At 38.0% G+C, this 15,810-nt stretch overlaps 1 protein-coding gene across 1 annotated transcript in view; it reads left to right on the top strand.

Moving 5' to 3' along the window:
• Positions 1–15,810, top strand: part of TMC1 (transmembrane channel like 1) — a 59,292-nt gene that overhangs the window by 15,697 nt on the left and 27,785 nt on the right. The window contains exons 5-8 of the mRNA XM_065657210.1: positions 8,108–8,198; positions 10,606–10,687; positions 13,546–13,652; positions 14,902–15,000. Coding sequence (XP_065513282.1) covers positions 8,108–8,198; positions 10,606–10,687; positions 13,546–13,652; positions 14,902–15,000 — 379 coding nt within the window. The remainder of the gene's footprint in view (positions 1–8,107; positions 8,199–10,605; positions 10,688–13,545; positions 13,653–14,901; positions 15,001–15,810) is intronic.

Below are 15,810 nucleotides of genomic sequence, written 5' to 3' on the forward strand. Positions count from 1 at the left end.
TGGGCTGGTATGAATCTCATGAGTTCAAAAAGGCCAAGCACGAAGTCCTGCAGCTGAGTCATGGCAACCCCCGATGTCAATATAGGCTGAGGGACAAAAGGGTTGAGAGCAGCCCTGCAGAGAAGGACTTGAGGATATAGATGGATGAAAAACTGGACACAAACCAGCACCGTGCGCTTGCAGCCCAGAAAGTCTATCGTATCCTGGGCTGCATCAAAAGGAGTGTGGCCAGCAGTCTGAGGGAGGTGATTCTGCCCCTCTACTCTGCTCTGGTGAGTCCCCACCTGGAGTCCTGTGTCCAGCTCTGGAGGCCTCAGTACAGGAAGGACATGGACCTGTTGGAGAGGGCGCAGAGAAGGCCACAAAAATGATCAGAGGGCTGGAAGACCTCTCCCATGAGGGAAGGCTGAGAGAGCTGGAGTTGTCCATTCTGGAGAAGAGAAGGCTCTGGAGAGACCTTATTTTGTTCTTTCAATACTTAAAGGGGATTTATGAGAAAGATGAGGACAGAGTTTTGATAGACCCTGTAGTGACGGGACGAGTAATGTTTTTAAACTAAAAGAGGGGAGATTCAGACTAGATATAAGGAAGAAATTTTTCATAATAACGGCGGTGAAGTATGAACAGGTTGCCCAGAGAGGTGGTAGGTGCCCCATCCCTGGAAACCTTCAAGGCCAGGCTGGATGGCTCTCTGAGCAACCTGATCTAGTTGAAGGTGTCCCTTCTTCTTGCAGTGAGGTTGGACTAGATGGCCTTTAAAGTTTCTTTCCAACCCAAACCATGCTATGATCTGTGATTAACAACAGCTGGTTGTCTCAGTCTGCTTATATGACGCTGTAAAAAGATGTGTTTGAGGACACCTGGCAAACATTTTTTGGTGGGGGTAAATGGTGATTAACTACAGATATGTAGTTTTCTAACTAAATTAGATGTGTAATTTTTTATGTTATGTATTTTAGCTCAGCCACTAGTTGTGAGGTTGAATCAGGAGCTACTCAATGAACATCTGCAGCCTGTCTCATCCTTCCAGATCTGAAGGAGTGGGAATACCAGTCCTTTCTGGCCTTAAAATCTGTGTTACTATGAAATGTTTGTAACTGCATGAGTGCTTATAGTCAGCTTTAGTGAATGAGAAGTTACTGTTCTTTTTTTATTCTCTGAGGTGGGCTTTCTCAATCATGCCAATGGTGAGTTTTCAAAATCTCATCCTTCTTATCTGCCTTTTTATCTTAATTTTTTGATATTCAGAGTGAAGTGGTCCTTGTACATTCAGCATGGGCAGCAATTCTACCTGAAGGTCCATTAGTTTATCAACTTTTAATTTCTTATGTTTGTGAAATCTAGGCTGGGAGACTAGACATGCATTCAATTTTATTTGCTGACAGAAGAAGGTTTATTTTAGTTAAAAATATGCATTAATGTGCTATTCAGGCAGTTCGCACCAGTGTTTTTGTTTTTCTGTGCTTTGCTACAGTCCTTTCTGAAATAAGCTTGGAAACATAGTTCTCAGCTTAGCGTATTTATTTTGGACTACTTTATTAACTGAAGAGTCATGTTTATTACTATGTTTCTTTGTCAAATAAGATTCCCAAAATAGTCACCTTTTATTCCAGGCAGTCCCATTCAAACTATCACACTTTTGTACAGAGTTGTATATGTCTCAGCAGACAAAACACATAAATCTAGCAAAAAACTTGAATAAAAAATGAAAGCCAAATGATAATATTTGGTCACATTTTTCAATGTATGTGCTGAGAATTAGGCATTTAAATTAGTGTTTAGCATCTTAGGTGAAAATGATGGAATTTGGAAGCACTCAGTACCTTTGAAAAAGTCAAAACAAATAATTTACATACCAAAATACAGCCACAGGCAAAGTTTTCTAGAGGCCTCTTTTTGTAATTGGCTCTTTGGAGCCCCTGTTCAACTGACTTGCGATGAAAGGCCTGGTGTTATTATGATGCTTAAAATAAGAAGTAATATCTTATCAATGGGCTCACTATTATGATTGTAGTTATAACAATACAGAAGTACCTGAAATACTGAAATACTCATTGCTGAAATGGCATTCTTAATAGAGATGCACTGTTAAATTAGATCAGCTCTAATTTCTAATTTACATCCCTGTGTCTATAAAATGCATTTCAAGGAGCCCCTGGTTATTCTCTGAAGAACTGTGACTGAGGATATTGTTCTGCTGCAGTGTGTTCCTCTGCAGTTTGAATCTGGGTTATAACGGCACTGTCAGACTCTAACCACACCTTGAGACATCATGGTCAGATCTTTACAGGTCTGGAGATGTGAAAAAAATGAGGAAGAAATCATAGAGAGGAATTAAAAGAGGTTATTCAGGAAGCAGCATCACCACTCTCCTAAGCCCTAAGGAATAGACATGTTAGGCTGCAGGCTAGGGATTTAGTGATCCATGCAGTTGAGAACATCTGTGTAGCTGGATGTGACTTTGTCTCCTTTCCAAGACAAATATTCTCTTTTGGAAGAGTTTTCTTGTTCTTTTCATTTCCTTTTGACTGGTTTACATGGTTTGTGAGTACTGTCGTTGTGCCTTTTCTATGGGAGATGGTAATTTGTGCCAATTTCCTCTTGACACTGCCCATTCAGGCCAGCACAAAATTACCTGAAGAGACATCAGATGATAATTACCATCAATCATTATTTACAAGACTGAGGGCTTAAACTATTGAGAAGATTTTTGGATTAGAAAAAAAGTACAAAAAAATAAAAGTCATGGGCCGCAGCTTCAACGGTTGCAAATTGGAAAACCTTTATGGAAAGTTATCCCAATTTACTTCTGATGGCCTGATTTGGGGTCTGCACCACTGTCTGTGCATTCTTCTGGTTGGGTTTTGCACAGATATGAAAGAAAGGGGAAGGTTCAAAAGTATGCTACTTTGTTTGATTCTGGTATACCAATCCCCTTCTTAGTGCATGTAACACTTTAAATAGCCAGAGTTTTGTGCTATTAAATAGCAAAGACTGTTAACAGCTTTGTAGTTTATATCCACCAGCAAAGCCTGTTATGGTACTGTATAAGCAGAGAATTGAGCACAAGAACCCAAAAAAGTGCCAACAGTGATCTCACTTTAAAGTTGTACCACAAACCAGTTAGAAAACTACCAAAACAAGTGAAATGACAATATTAAAAAAAAAAAAAGGCAGCCAGTTGTCAAACTTAAGCTTTTTAAAGGACTTCTAGTTAAATACAGACCATAAAGAGAACCCTGAGAACTTCTTTATTTTTTCCTAAGAAAAACAGAGCAGAGCAGAGCAGTCCAGTCTCCTCTTCATCTGCCAGGAACAGAAAATGATGTGACAATTGTTCAGGTTCTTTTTAACAACATTTATTTTATTACAGGGCTTAGATTACCCATAAAGACAGATGAATTGGAAACAGAATATTTTATAAGCGTACAAAACCCAAAGGTACATAAGGTGCATGTGTGGGCTGGTGGAAATTTCTCATCTTTGTATGTGCTCATTGTACTTCAATGAATCAATATTTCATCTCTTTTACTGTGGAAATACTGGCAGTAATGGAGGCCAGTGTGAGTGTCCTGGAGGCCAGCTGGGTATTAAATAACACTATAATTTGCCCATTATTACTGTCGAACTGCTTTTCAAGTGAGCAGTGCAAGACAAAAGCTGTTTTGCGGTCAGTTTTTAGCCACTCTTTTTAAGACTTGGAGAAGTCTGAGGTAATGAATATTAATATGTCATTTCTTTTTAATGAGTTTGTAGATCTTGGAGACTGAAACCTTCCTGAACTGTTACTGAAAAATGTGACCAATCCACTTGAATCCTATTCATTAGCAACAACCTCTGAGGGCTGTAATTCACCCTCTCTCTGCAACGCTGAGGTGCCTGAAGTACCGTACACCTAGCACTTTGGAAGCTGTAACTCCACACCAAGCATTAATAATTAACTCAGGCTTTTGAGGGACAATGATGCCCAGCCCCATGCAACATTTATTGGTTCCTTGTGTCTGTAATTCAATTAATAAGGTTTCTCTGAGGCTTCTTTAAATTCACAGTTAGCTAACAGTGCACACTTTGGCCTAACTTGTGATATGGATAATTTACCTATAACACTTGATACCAGTGATTACAAAGCTCAGTTTTGTCACTCTGCGTTGTTTTTGACACGTCCTTGTGTCAGTGAAGTTGTATGACTTCCAAGTAGGCAAGCAGATATAGGTATGTGGTTTTGGTTGTTATTGTGGTTTCTAAAAGAGTTCTATGGGTTTAGGACTACTTTTTACTGTTTGGTCATTCTTTCTGTCCTAACATTTTAATTTCAGCACAAAACAAATAGAAGAAAAGACAAAGAGTGACAAAAGTCTGCAGGGATGTACAAATGGAGGAGTTTTGGTGAAATAGTTTAGACATCAAGGTGGAAACCTGAATTAAGTAATATATTGGATTATATTTACAAAAAAAGAGCATGTTTCATAGACATGGAAAAGACAATGCAAGCCTGTTCCCCAGCTGAATGGTGCCAAGTTATTGCTGAACTCTTAAAGCCAGAAAGCTGAAGTAGAAGTCAGGGAAAGGTCTCCTTAACCTACAAATCGCAGAGATCAGGAGTAACCCAGTGGGACTAACTTGCCTCAGAGCTCTTGAGGGAAGAAATACTTGACAAAATTTTGGAAGAAAAGCTGAGCATGAGAGGAAAAATGTTCTATTTGATGGGTCCAGCATAGTCTGGTAGTTATGGTTTCTGTATTCCTTCCTTTTACATAACTGCATTCATGTTTCTGCCCTACTATTCACAGGTCCTCTTTCAAGCTCTGCTTCTGCACTGATTTTGCTTTTTAAATATTTAATTAAAACTCTGCTGGGAATTTTTCATAGTGTCGAGTTGTTATTGAGATTTGCATTTAACTACCAATTAAATAAGATTTTGTGGATACAGCTAACAGATAGGCTGCTGAGGCACTTAACTCCTCCGTACATCTGCATGTGGTTGGATTTCCTTGTAAGTCTTAGTCTTTCTAAATGAGTGGTGTGAAAATGCTACTTAGAATGTTATTGGTAACTTCCACCAAACATAAAAAGGTAAGACATGCTTGTAGAACATCAAAGGTAACTTGATTTCAATTATTCCATGAGTGAAAGACGACTTTAATTTTTTTCTTTCAGAAAACAATGTCTAAAAAAAAAGTTTCAACTGCATAATAATCATAGAAATATTTAGGTTGGAAGAGACCCTTGAGATCACCGAGTCCAACTGCCAGCCTAACACTGCCAAGTCCACCAATAAACCATGTCCCTAAGCACCACATCTACCTGTCTTTTAAATACCTCCAGTGATGCTTTGGTTTGTCCAGGAGGAAAAGCTTAAATGCTGCTAACACTCTGACTTAAAAGGTTGCTTGATGGAGAGTCCAAGATGCAGAGAGGGATAACAAATACTGATTTTTGTAGAAAACCCTGTAAAAAGACATTTCAAAAAAGTGAAGAGAAATCTTGGATTAAGAGTTTAAAATAAATATTTTTTTATGGTTTCTATTGTGGAAAGTTACTTCTTATTTTGGCTTTGCTGAATTTTGTAGCAGAAGATGTTTGTGGAGAACTTTTGTGTTCAAATACAGATAAAAATAGGTTAATATCCATTATGGAGGATTTTTCATCTGTTAACGGTTGTTTTCATATTAATGTTATCCCCTTAAATTTCTAACTTACTGATTCATTGGAAAAAAAACTCCTACAATTTGAAATCTTCATATTCTGCAGCACAACTTCATGTAACTAGTGACTGAAAACACAGGTTTTCTACAGCTCTGTACATTTTGATGTCAGTAATTTTTCATGAACAAGCTCCAATGCTTCAATTACCTAGTGACAGAAGTGGTGGTAGAAGGGTTTCCTCTTAATTCCAGAATACAATATACTGACCTGAGAGATTGGTACATGTCTAGTTTATTGATTCTGACTGCTTTCAGGGTACTATTCCAGCACAGAGTTTACAAGGAAGCTGCCATCTGCTGTTAGGACTGTCTTGTATCTCCTGACAGTGCAGCAGGATTTTAAATCCCAGGGACATGGATTTAAAATGGACTATCAGACACTGGTTTCCTGAAGCTTAAAGAGTCTGTTTTCCTGGGCTTTTTTGAGGGGGCTGAAACCAAAGAGTAGAGTTTTTGGAGAATCAAAATGAAAGAATGAGATCAGAAGTGAGCCAGAAAATCTCTGAGGGACTCAAAGTGGCTTGGACAATTAGGAAGGCTCAGTCAGTGTCAAAGTTAGCTAAAGCACAGAAAGATCAGACTCCAAAAACTAGAATACGAATGTAATTTGGAAGTGCAGAATTGAGAATAAGGGATCTAGAGCCTTAAAAATCCACTGAATCAATCCCTGAGGAACACTTTGAAGTGGTGAACAGGTGGGATGTATGGCTGAGGTGGTGGCTGGATATTTTCTATTTTTATCTGAATCTGTGCCACAGAGGAAATTAAAAACAAAACCAAACCAAACAAAACCAAACAGAAAAGAGTGGTTGGATTTGGCTTCATTTTTGTTTCTGCCAAACTGTGACTTTGAAGGAGGAAACAGGACCTCAGATGGTGGGAAAAGGCATGCTCAACTCCTGGGGAGTTCAGATGCACTGGTACTGGTCCTAATGCATCACCAGCTGGGTTTATGTGTGAGCACTTGGAAAATAAGAATACTCACAGGGCTTTTGAAGAGGGAAAGCTCTCAAAGAGTGAAAGCTAAATTCAGTAGCTTGATTTTGCACTGTCTTGGGAAGCACAGAAAGAAAAGGCTGTTTGGAGACTTGGTATTGCAAGCTGAAGAGGTGAATGCAGAGTTGTCTAGTGGGGAAAGGTTTTGATAGGTCTTCGAATGATAGTATGAAGGTCAGCCTAAGCATTTGCAGTTACTGAAAATACTCAGTTTTTTTAAAGATGTTTAGATTTTTAACCATGAGTTAAGAGAAATTTTGATGTGGCTAATAGCCTTCTTCACACATAATTATAGTTTTCCTTTACCACAGCAAGAGCACGGTTCTGTCAATGTCACTGTCAGAATTTGCAGTTTAACACAATCTTTTTGTTTGCTTACATAAAATATTTCAGCAGAAGATATAAGCATGATAGTTAATTTCGCTCAGTGAAATCTGTAGTGCTATTAACATTTTCCCAACAGTCTACCATTTCCCAAGTGCTTCGTGTAATACCTAATATAACATACAATGCTTTGCAGTCATTAAGTGCAATGATAAAATAGTTATACAGTCTTGTGCATACCTTGACAGCTAAGAATTCTTAGTCTATTTTCCAGGTTTTAGATTAGGATATTTAGCCTTTAAGGCACATTTTCTCAACAGAAACACACAGGAAAGTCATACTTAAAAATGAAGATTAGACGAAATGTAGAAAATATTAGTATGCTCTTCGTCTTATCTGTTTATTGTTTTAATGCCATGGACATTATGGCTTTTAAAAACAATCTAAAAATCTTCCTTTCATATTTGTATCACCAGGGTATTTAACTTCCATATCTTTATAAACAAAACTTCAGTTTTTGGGAACCACGGAAACTACACTTCTAAGAAATTATTCTGAGAATGGTACAGTTAGAGACGATATATGCAGACGTTCTGAAGAGCTGAATTAAATCTAATCTTGAGAAGGCCAGACACAGGGGAACCAAGGTTCTAGTGTACATGTCTCCAAAACAAAAAATGAAAATAGATTTCCCTTAGGTAGCTAGACAACAATTTATATGAGGTGGAACCAAGAGGAATAACAGTTTGTAAGCAACACAAATGGGCAGCAGCTGAACTACAAGTCACTGTGACTAAAAATATTTGATAACATTATCTGGATGTGGGCAGATCTCAGAGCTCCAAATGCATTTGGATTAGAGCAGATGACTCAAGTTGCTTGTTCTGTTTGCACTACATATGATTAATCTTCTTTGAAATACAAAATCTCAGAGCTTTTCTTTCTAAGCATTATTAAGGGAACAAGATTATACAAAAGTCTATGAGAAGTTAGAACAGATAAAAAATTACATTGCTATAGTAGAGTCCATATTATGCTTACCATCGCACCATCTACATCTCTCTTTTGCCCTCATTTTCCAGGGAAGCACAGCTTTTTGTTGAAAAGTTTGAAGGTGCCCTTGGAAAAGGAAAAGGAAAAAAGTTCTATGCATACAAAGTGATGATGACCAAGGTAAATTTATTACTCTACTAACTTCATGTAACGTGAACAGTGAGCCTTTTGCAGACTATTGCCACATGTACTCATCTTCTAAAAGAGAGTTCCTTGTCTTTATTTGCATTTTAGCACTTTTATTTCCACTACTCTCACATGAAAAGATTTCTAGTACAAGCTCACAGTTTAATTGAGACTTGTCATAAAGACCAGAATAAACTCTTTTGTAAGAGTTCAATATTTTGTGAAACTTAATTTCTTTTTATGTAGATTGGGTTTTTCTGTGGAGTGAATCCAAAGCTCAGTTATCCTCTTGAGAAAGTCCTCTGTAAAGGGTGAAAAAAATGTCCTTTTGCCCAACAGCAAAAACACTGGGGGCATCTCCACAGAGCCAGGGCTCTAGGGCTGTATATATCCTATGAAGCAGTATGGCACTGTAGGATTGTGACCAAAAAACCAAAGGGTGGTTGCTGGACCCAGTGTCCACACAATATGCATTCTGGCAGGTATTTCTTTGGGCTAAGTCCTTTGTGGTTCCAAGAATTAAATACCCAGTAGCAGTGGATGTCAATTAGCTTACTCCTCAAGCATACTCCTCAAGTACATCTTTTGACTTAGTTTTATGCTCTGACACTGCTTAACAGCGTAGAATAGAATCATAGAATCATAGACTCATTTAGGTTGGAAGACACCTTCAAGATCATCGAGACCAACCATAACCTAACTCTAGCACCAAACCCTGTCCCTAAGCAACACATTTATACATCTTTTAAACACCTCCAGGGATGGTGACTCAACCACTTCCCTGGCCAGCCTGTTCCAGTGCTTCACAACCTTTTCTATGGAGAAATTTTTCCTAATATCCAATTTGAACCCTCCCTGGCAAAACTTGAGGCCATTTCCTCTCATCCTATCACTTGCTACTTAGAAGAGACCAACACCCTCCATGCTACAATCTCCTTTCAGAGACCTGCAGGAAGTGATCAGGTCTCCCTTCAGCCTTCTTTTATCCAGGCTAAACAGCCCGAGTTCCCTCAGCTGCTCCTCATCCGACTTGTGCTCCAGGTCCCTCATCAGCTTTGTTGCCCTTCTCTGAACTCTCTCCAGCACCTCAGTGTCTTGTAGTGAGGGCCCCAACACTGAACACAGGATTCGAGATGCGGCATCACCAGTGCCAAGTACAGGGGAATGATCACTTCTCCAGTCCTGCTGGCCACACTATTCCTGATACAAGCCAGGATGCTGTTGGCTTTCTTGGCCACCTGGGCACACTGCTGGCTCATGTTCATCTGGCTGTCAGTCAACACTCCCAGATCCTTGTCCTCCAGGCAGCTTTCCAGTCACTCTTCCCTGAGCCTGTTGCACTGCCTGGGGTTGTTATGACCCAAGTGCAGGACCCGGCACTTGGTCTTGTTGAACCTCATACAGTTGGCCTCAGTCAGTAGATCCAACTGGTCCTGATCCCTCTGTACGGCCTTCCTACCCTCAAGCAGATCAACACTCTCACCCAACTTGGCATCATCTGCAAACTTACTAAAGGTGTACTCAATCCCCTTGTCCAGATCATTGATAAAGAGATTAAACAGAACTGTCTCCACTACTGAACCCTGGGGAATACCAGTCGTGACCGACTGCCAACTGGATTTGACTCCATTTACCCGTGCTCTTTGGGCCTGGCCATCCAGGCAGTTTTTACCAAGTGAAGAGTGTGCCCATCCAAGCCAAGAGCTACCAGCTTCTCCAGGAGAATGCTGTAGGAAACAGTCTAAGTGTAATTGTGGTAAATTGGGATAATTGGGGAGATTCGTTTCAAAAGCACACTCCTACCCCAGCCTAAAATGCTGATGCAGAATGATGCTAAGAATGTTTGACAGGACTACTTGCTATAGCCAGGTTTACTCTTAGTTAGACCTGATTTTCTGCAAGGAATTGTATAGTCACATCTCATAAGCATTAATGTCCACAAAAATTAATTAGGTTTTCAAACTCAGCTGGGCACAGGAATCTCAATTACAGAAGTTATACTTATCCAATAGAAAAAAATACTGGGTAGAGTAATTGCAATTAAAGGATGGAGCTTGAGCTCCAGGTCTGAATTTTGATTAGCAGAGGAAATAACAAATTAAATTCTCAGAAACATTAAAAAAAAAAAGTCATGAAAAGAAGAGATTATTTAATCATTGTTCTTGCAGAAGAACAGGAACTTCACACAAAGCCAGTAGGAGGCATACTCAGAACAAACAAAAGGAGGTAGTTCTTCATATGCTAGTGTTTCTATTGCAGCGGGCTCTGCCAAAAGATACTCTTAGTGATTAAGCTGTTACATTAGCTCAAGGGCAAATCGAGTATCGGCACACTGATATGAGAGTAGTGGTTGAGTTATTTATTTATTTGTTTATTTATTTTTACATGTAATCCTTTTCAGAAATGGATGAAATTTCAAAGAGATTTTGAGAATTTTAAGACAGCCTGCATACCCTGGGAAATGAAAATTAAGGAGATTGAAAGTAAGTACTTATAGAAGTTCATAGTATCTAGTATTATATTCCTGATGCATGCCAAAATGATAAATTACTTTTCAATACCTGAGAAATACGTGTTAGTATTCAATATGTAGTAAAAATCAATAAGTCTTTATTTTTCATTGATATTTGTTGAGCTTGATGTTATAGCTACTTGAAAATTTCATTAAGAGATTGTTAGACACCTTACAATTAAAAATCCTCAATATAAAGTTAACAGTTCAGGAGCCAGTATTGAAGTTAATCTCAGAAAAGTGGAAATGGGATTTAGCTATTGCCTGCCTTCACTTTAGTTTGTCTGTATTTATACTACAATTATTTCTGTGATTTTTTTCATCTTCTTAAGCCTTATGTAAGAGGTATTTTGGCATTATTTATCTCATTTTCAACCACATAATGAAACACAGAGAAAACAATAGTGGTCTTAGATGTCCCCATATATTATGCATAAATATAAACAAAACAGTCTAGTTGGTACTATGGGTATGTTTCAGGGTATGTTTTTGGCACAAATCAGTTTTGTGTTCCAGTGTCAGTGATGAATTTAAACTACAGCCCTCTCTTTGAAGGAAGTTTGGCTTAACTGCATGAGTACCTGAGTGAGCTTTATCCAGTGATGTAATGCAGAAGAAAGTGCAATGGAAACTGATTTTAGAGAAGTTGCCTTTGAGAGAAGCTGTGGGTTGCATCAAAAGGCAATAACCAGAACAGCAGAGGAACATAAAAATTATAAATTGTAAATTTTGTGGAGTTTTGGACTGCAAAACAACTCTTGAGGAGAACTTATACAATGTCCTTAACCATATGGTCTACAGATTACTCAACAGATGATCTACTCACTTGAGATGGAGTTTAGAAAAAAACTGCTGCATATGTGTATTTACAATCGAACTCAATGGCAAGAAGCATGTGGTCTCTTACATAATACACATCTTGAGGATTTGTGAGAGTGACATTTCTGCAGGTTTCCATAAAGCAGTAGTTCTGGCACAAGCCGTTCTGCTAGTAGTAACTTCCAAGACACAATTTCTTTCCTTGTAAAATCAGAATGTAAAAATAAAACAGAGTCATTTTTCCAGTCCTGCTGTTATATCTATTTGTTTTTTCATTTGAAATGAGTAACATTTTTGCTGTCACCTCGAGTGTCCTAAAATCACAGTGGGTTAATATCATAATCTCAAGTGATAAGATTGTGAAGTTTACTTTTTTCCTATTAATTTTTGTTCTGCTCATTGTATTGCTAAGGCAAGTCGCAATTAGCTTTACTTGCAGAAACAGTCCTCTGTCTGAATATTAGTAGTTTAAGAAGCACAGTTAAACCACAATATGATCCGAAACTCTGTACTCTAAGGCTTGATTTCAAAGGAACAGTTCTGAAATATTGCTGAGGAAAATAATTTTAAGTCACAATTTATTTGATTCTGGTAATCCAAGCAGTGGCTCTCGGTGTGTACCTCATATTAGCAAATATGTAGTACTAAGATCAAAGTCATCTTAATGATGACGCTGATAAAAATGCCAAGTCCTGGAAAAAAAAGGGGGGTTAGATAGTAAAAAAAGGTTAAGTGAGGGAAACTGAAATGGAAAAAAAGCTAGTGCATGTATAAAGGAAGAGTAGAGATTAAGATACATTGAGTCAGAGAGACCAAAAAGCTGATGCTTCAGTGTTTTCTAGAAACCTAATTGTTATCTGAATTTGTGTGTAGGTAGGACGTATACTAGATCGATCATATTGCATCAAGTTTAGTATAAGGGAGTCATCCTCTGTTTCTTGGCATTTAACAAACCGTTGGTGCCAAGTCAAGGATTTCCCTACATTCTCCAAATTTCAGGTTAGCAGAGTCAGTATGAGAATCTTTGTAAAACCATTTTTTATATCAAGCTCTGACCAAAATTGCCAGGTTTGATGAGACATCAAATACAGAACATATTGGAGGAGCAGCCACCTTTTCAACAGTCAGCCTCAAGCTTATGTGTATAAACTCCAGGGAATAAAATTTGCTTAACAATTACTGTCTGCAGATGTGCAGTTGTGTTAGAGAAGCAGCAGAAGCAACTCTGCAAGGAGAGGCTTGTTTCCAGATGGCTCCAAACTCAGCAAGGACCTGATTCCCTTTAGACTTCTAGCACCAATGACTTTGTCTTTTGGGGCTCAATTCAGGCCTTTGTAAAATTACAGTAACACTACTGACTTGAACATGTGACATCAGACAACAGACAGGATATGACAGATAATGTTTATAAAGAATTTGGCAGAAAAAAGTCATTAGTTGCTTAGGACTTTGTATAAGACTTGCTAAATGAAGCACAGTGAACACCTTAGAGAACTTTGTTGGCACAGACAACACCTCACTTGTAACTATTGTATCCTTCAGTCCATCCAAAATACTGAGGAGTGGTTGAAGAAAATGATCGAACACTAGGCTTGGACACCAAGATCAACATCTAAAGAGAGACTCTTGTTAGACAGTGTTGTTTACCGTGAGTCCTTAGTCACGTGAGTTCCTATGGGTTGCAGTCTCATGTGACAAAATTTAAAAAAGTGATTTGCTTTGAATCTTGTGCTAGAGAATTTAATATTAGTAAGTATGATAGCTCTTACACAATCCTAATACTCTATATAAATAATACTTTTATATTTTTTGTTTCTGTTTTCTCTGTCTGGTTTGTGAATGCTAGTATGCAATCTGGAAAAATTTTACTAGAACTATGGTAATAAAATAACGAAAAGCCTCACCTGATTTTATTTCATTTAAATGAACTTTGAGCAACATCACCTGAAGGTAAAATACTGTAAAAGGACTAACTTATCTGCCCTTTTTTCACATCTCATATTTTCATAGGTCACTTTGGCTCATCAGTAGCATCTTATTTCATATTCTTGCGCTGGATGTATGGAATAAACATGATTCTCTTTGGACTGACCTTTGGACTTGTAATGGTGCCTGAGGTGACAATCTTTTAAATTATCTTTGAGAATTGTCAAGTGAATTTCTGTCTTTGCAGTGATATTTCATGGTACCGAACCTTTAAATAAAATTGTAATCTATGCTCCATTTTAAAGTATTAATGTGTACTAAGGCTGTAAATATGTACGTTCTTTGTGGACAGTTGTCTCTACAGAGACATGTTTTGAAATAGGCATGACAGAAAAATATGTATAGGGTTGTGTACTAAAAGTTTTTTCTCATGGTCTGGGATGTTGCTAAACTTTTTTATTTCTGTGGAGAACTAAGGAGAAGAACTGATGCTAAGAAGCAGTGAAGTTGAGTATCTTGGCTAAAATGTACATTGCGATAGAAAGATACATTCCAAGCCTCTGAGGCACCATGGATCCTTCTCAGTTGCCTTAATACTCATATGCTAATAGGGCCCAGCAGGGCTGTAAAGACATGAGACTTCTCATGTTTTGCACGGTGTGCATCATCACTGTTAATATTGCTGCTCAGAGCATATTTAATTCAGGGAGAAATCACCTCCGTGAAATGTAATATTCTTCTACTTCCTTTGAGCCACCATATTGTCTTCCTAAAAAGAGGGCTTATATGGAATTAAAAGTATTGTGCCATCTCCCTGATTTCGCTGTTCCATATCCCCTTACTACTTGTGAGTCAGGTAAGAATTTCTGACAGCTTCCTAGAGCAGCGTTTCAATAGCATGACCCATCTTCCACTGAAGCCAAAGCAGAGAAAATGCCCAACAATTTTCAGGGTAAAGCCTGGAAAGGACTCTGTGAGGACATATGCTGTGACTGGGCAATCATCTTGCCAGCAGCAATGAGATTCTCAGAATTGAATTCCTATCATCTTTGCATTTCAATTAAAAAACCAATAAAATCCATAATGCAAGAAAAATGAATCTTCTGATCTTGTCTGTGGAACAAACACCACCCAGCAGAGGAATTTGGACTTCTGTGTTTCCTTTCAATGGAAGAGGCACAGTTTGACAACCCATTGGTGCTACTGGAACATCACTTTAAATTTAGAAAACACCATTAATGAATACTTTAAACATAGTTTCAGTCATTAGAGTGAGGAGCAATGAAAAGAACCGGAGAAGTAGGTCAGCCTACTTTATGCTTTATGCTCCTCAGTTTAGGAGTATAAAACAAGTCTTCCTAAGAAATGAAAGATCACTGTCCATTCCCTTTATTGGTGTTCTTCTTTAAAATGCAAATTGCTCTCATTTTTCCATTCCAGGCTCTGATGGGGAAGCCATATGGCTCTTTACCTAGAAAGACTGTCCCAAGAGCTGAAGAAGCAAGTGCTATGAACTTCGCTACTCTCTGGGATTTTAGTGTAAGTGCATAAATTGCAATACAACATATTCACATGACTTGTTGATTATTACGATCTTTTGCTTCATTATTTAATATTCAGAGATTTAAAATTTCAGGAGAAAATATCAATAGAACTAATTTACATATTTTTTCACGAGTTCTTTGTATAGATGTTTCGTTCAGGCAAAACATGTAATGAAGCTCCATATCCACTCACATGTTTCAGTATCTGTAGCAATCCAAAGATACTGGGTAAAAAGTCTCAAAGTTGGATTAACATCTCTGGGTACTGACTTTCTATTTTTTATGTATGAGCTAGGTCCTCTGTTTTTACACGATTAAGGTTCTGAATTTGAGGATGCAGTGTGAATTAGAAAAAAAAAAAAATTCCAAAAATGTGATCTGTAGTGTTTTTCTAAAACAAAAGATGCTGGTTTTAATTTTTCTTTGTCTTATAGAGTATGCAGATATTTTTGCTGAATTGCAAAGCATGTAATAAATCTTTGCTGTTGATGTGATGCCCAGTCTAGCCTGAGGATCTATATCTCCTGTATTGACAAGCTAATGGTATATTTCTAAATATGTAATACTGCTTTTTCCTCCTGAAAACAACAGTTTTATCTAATTTTGCTCATGGCTTGTCTATGTAGTCAGCCTCTTTATATAAAGATGATATAACTTCGCATAAAGTCAGCTGGTGATAAGTTTGGTATTACAATATGTTGTTTAGAAGGCTGTTAGGTTTCTGTATGGCGTGTAGTCAATGTCAGCAAAAGCTATTCTTCACCTGTGAAAGGGTGTGAGTATCCAGTTAAGGTTTTCCTTCAGG

Source organism: Caloenas nicobarica, chromosome Z (assembly GCF_036013445.1).
Source record: "Caloenas nicobarica isolate bCalNic1 chromosome Z, bCalNic1.hap1, whole genome shotgun sequence".
In the NCBI taxonomy this organism is placed as follows: domain Eukaryota; kingdom Metazoa; phylum Chordata; class Aves; order Columbiformes; family Columbidae; genus Caloenas; species Caloenas nicobarica.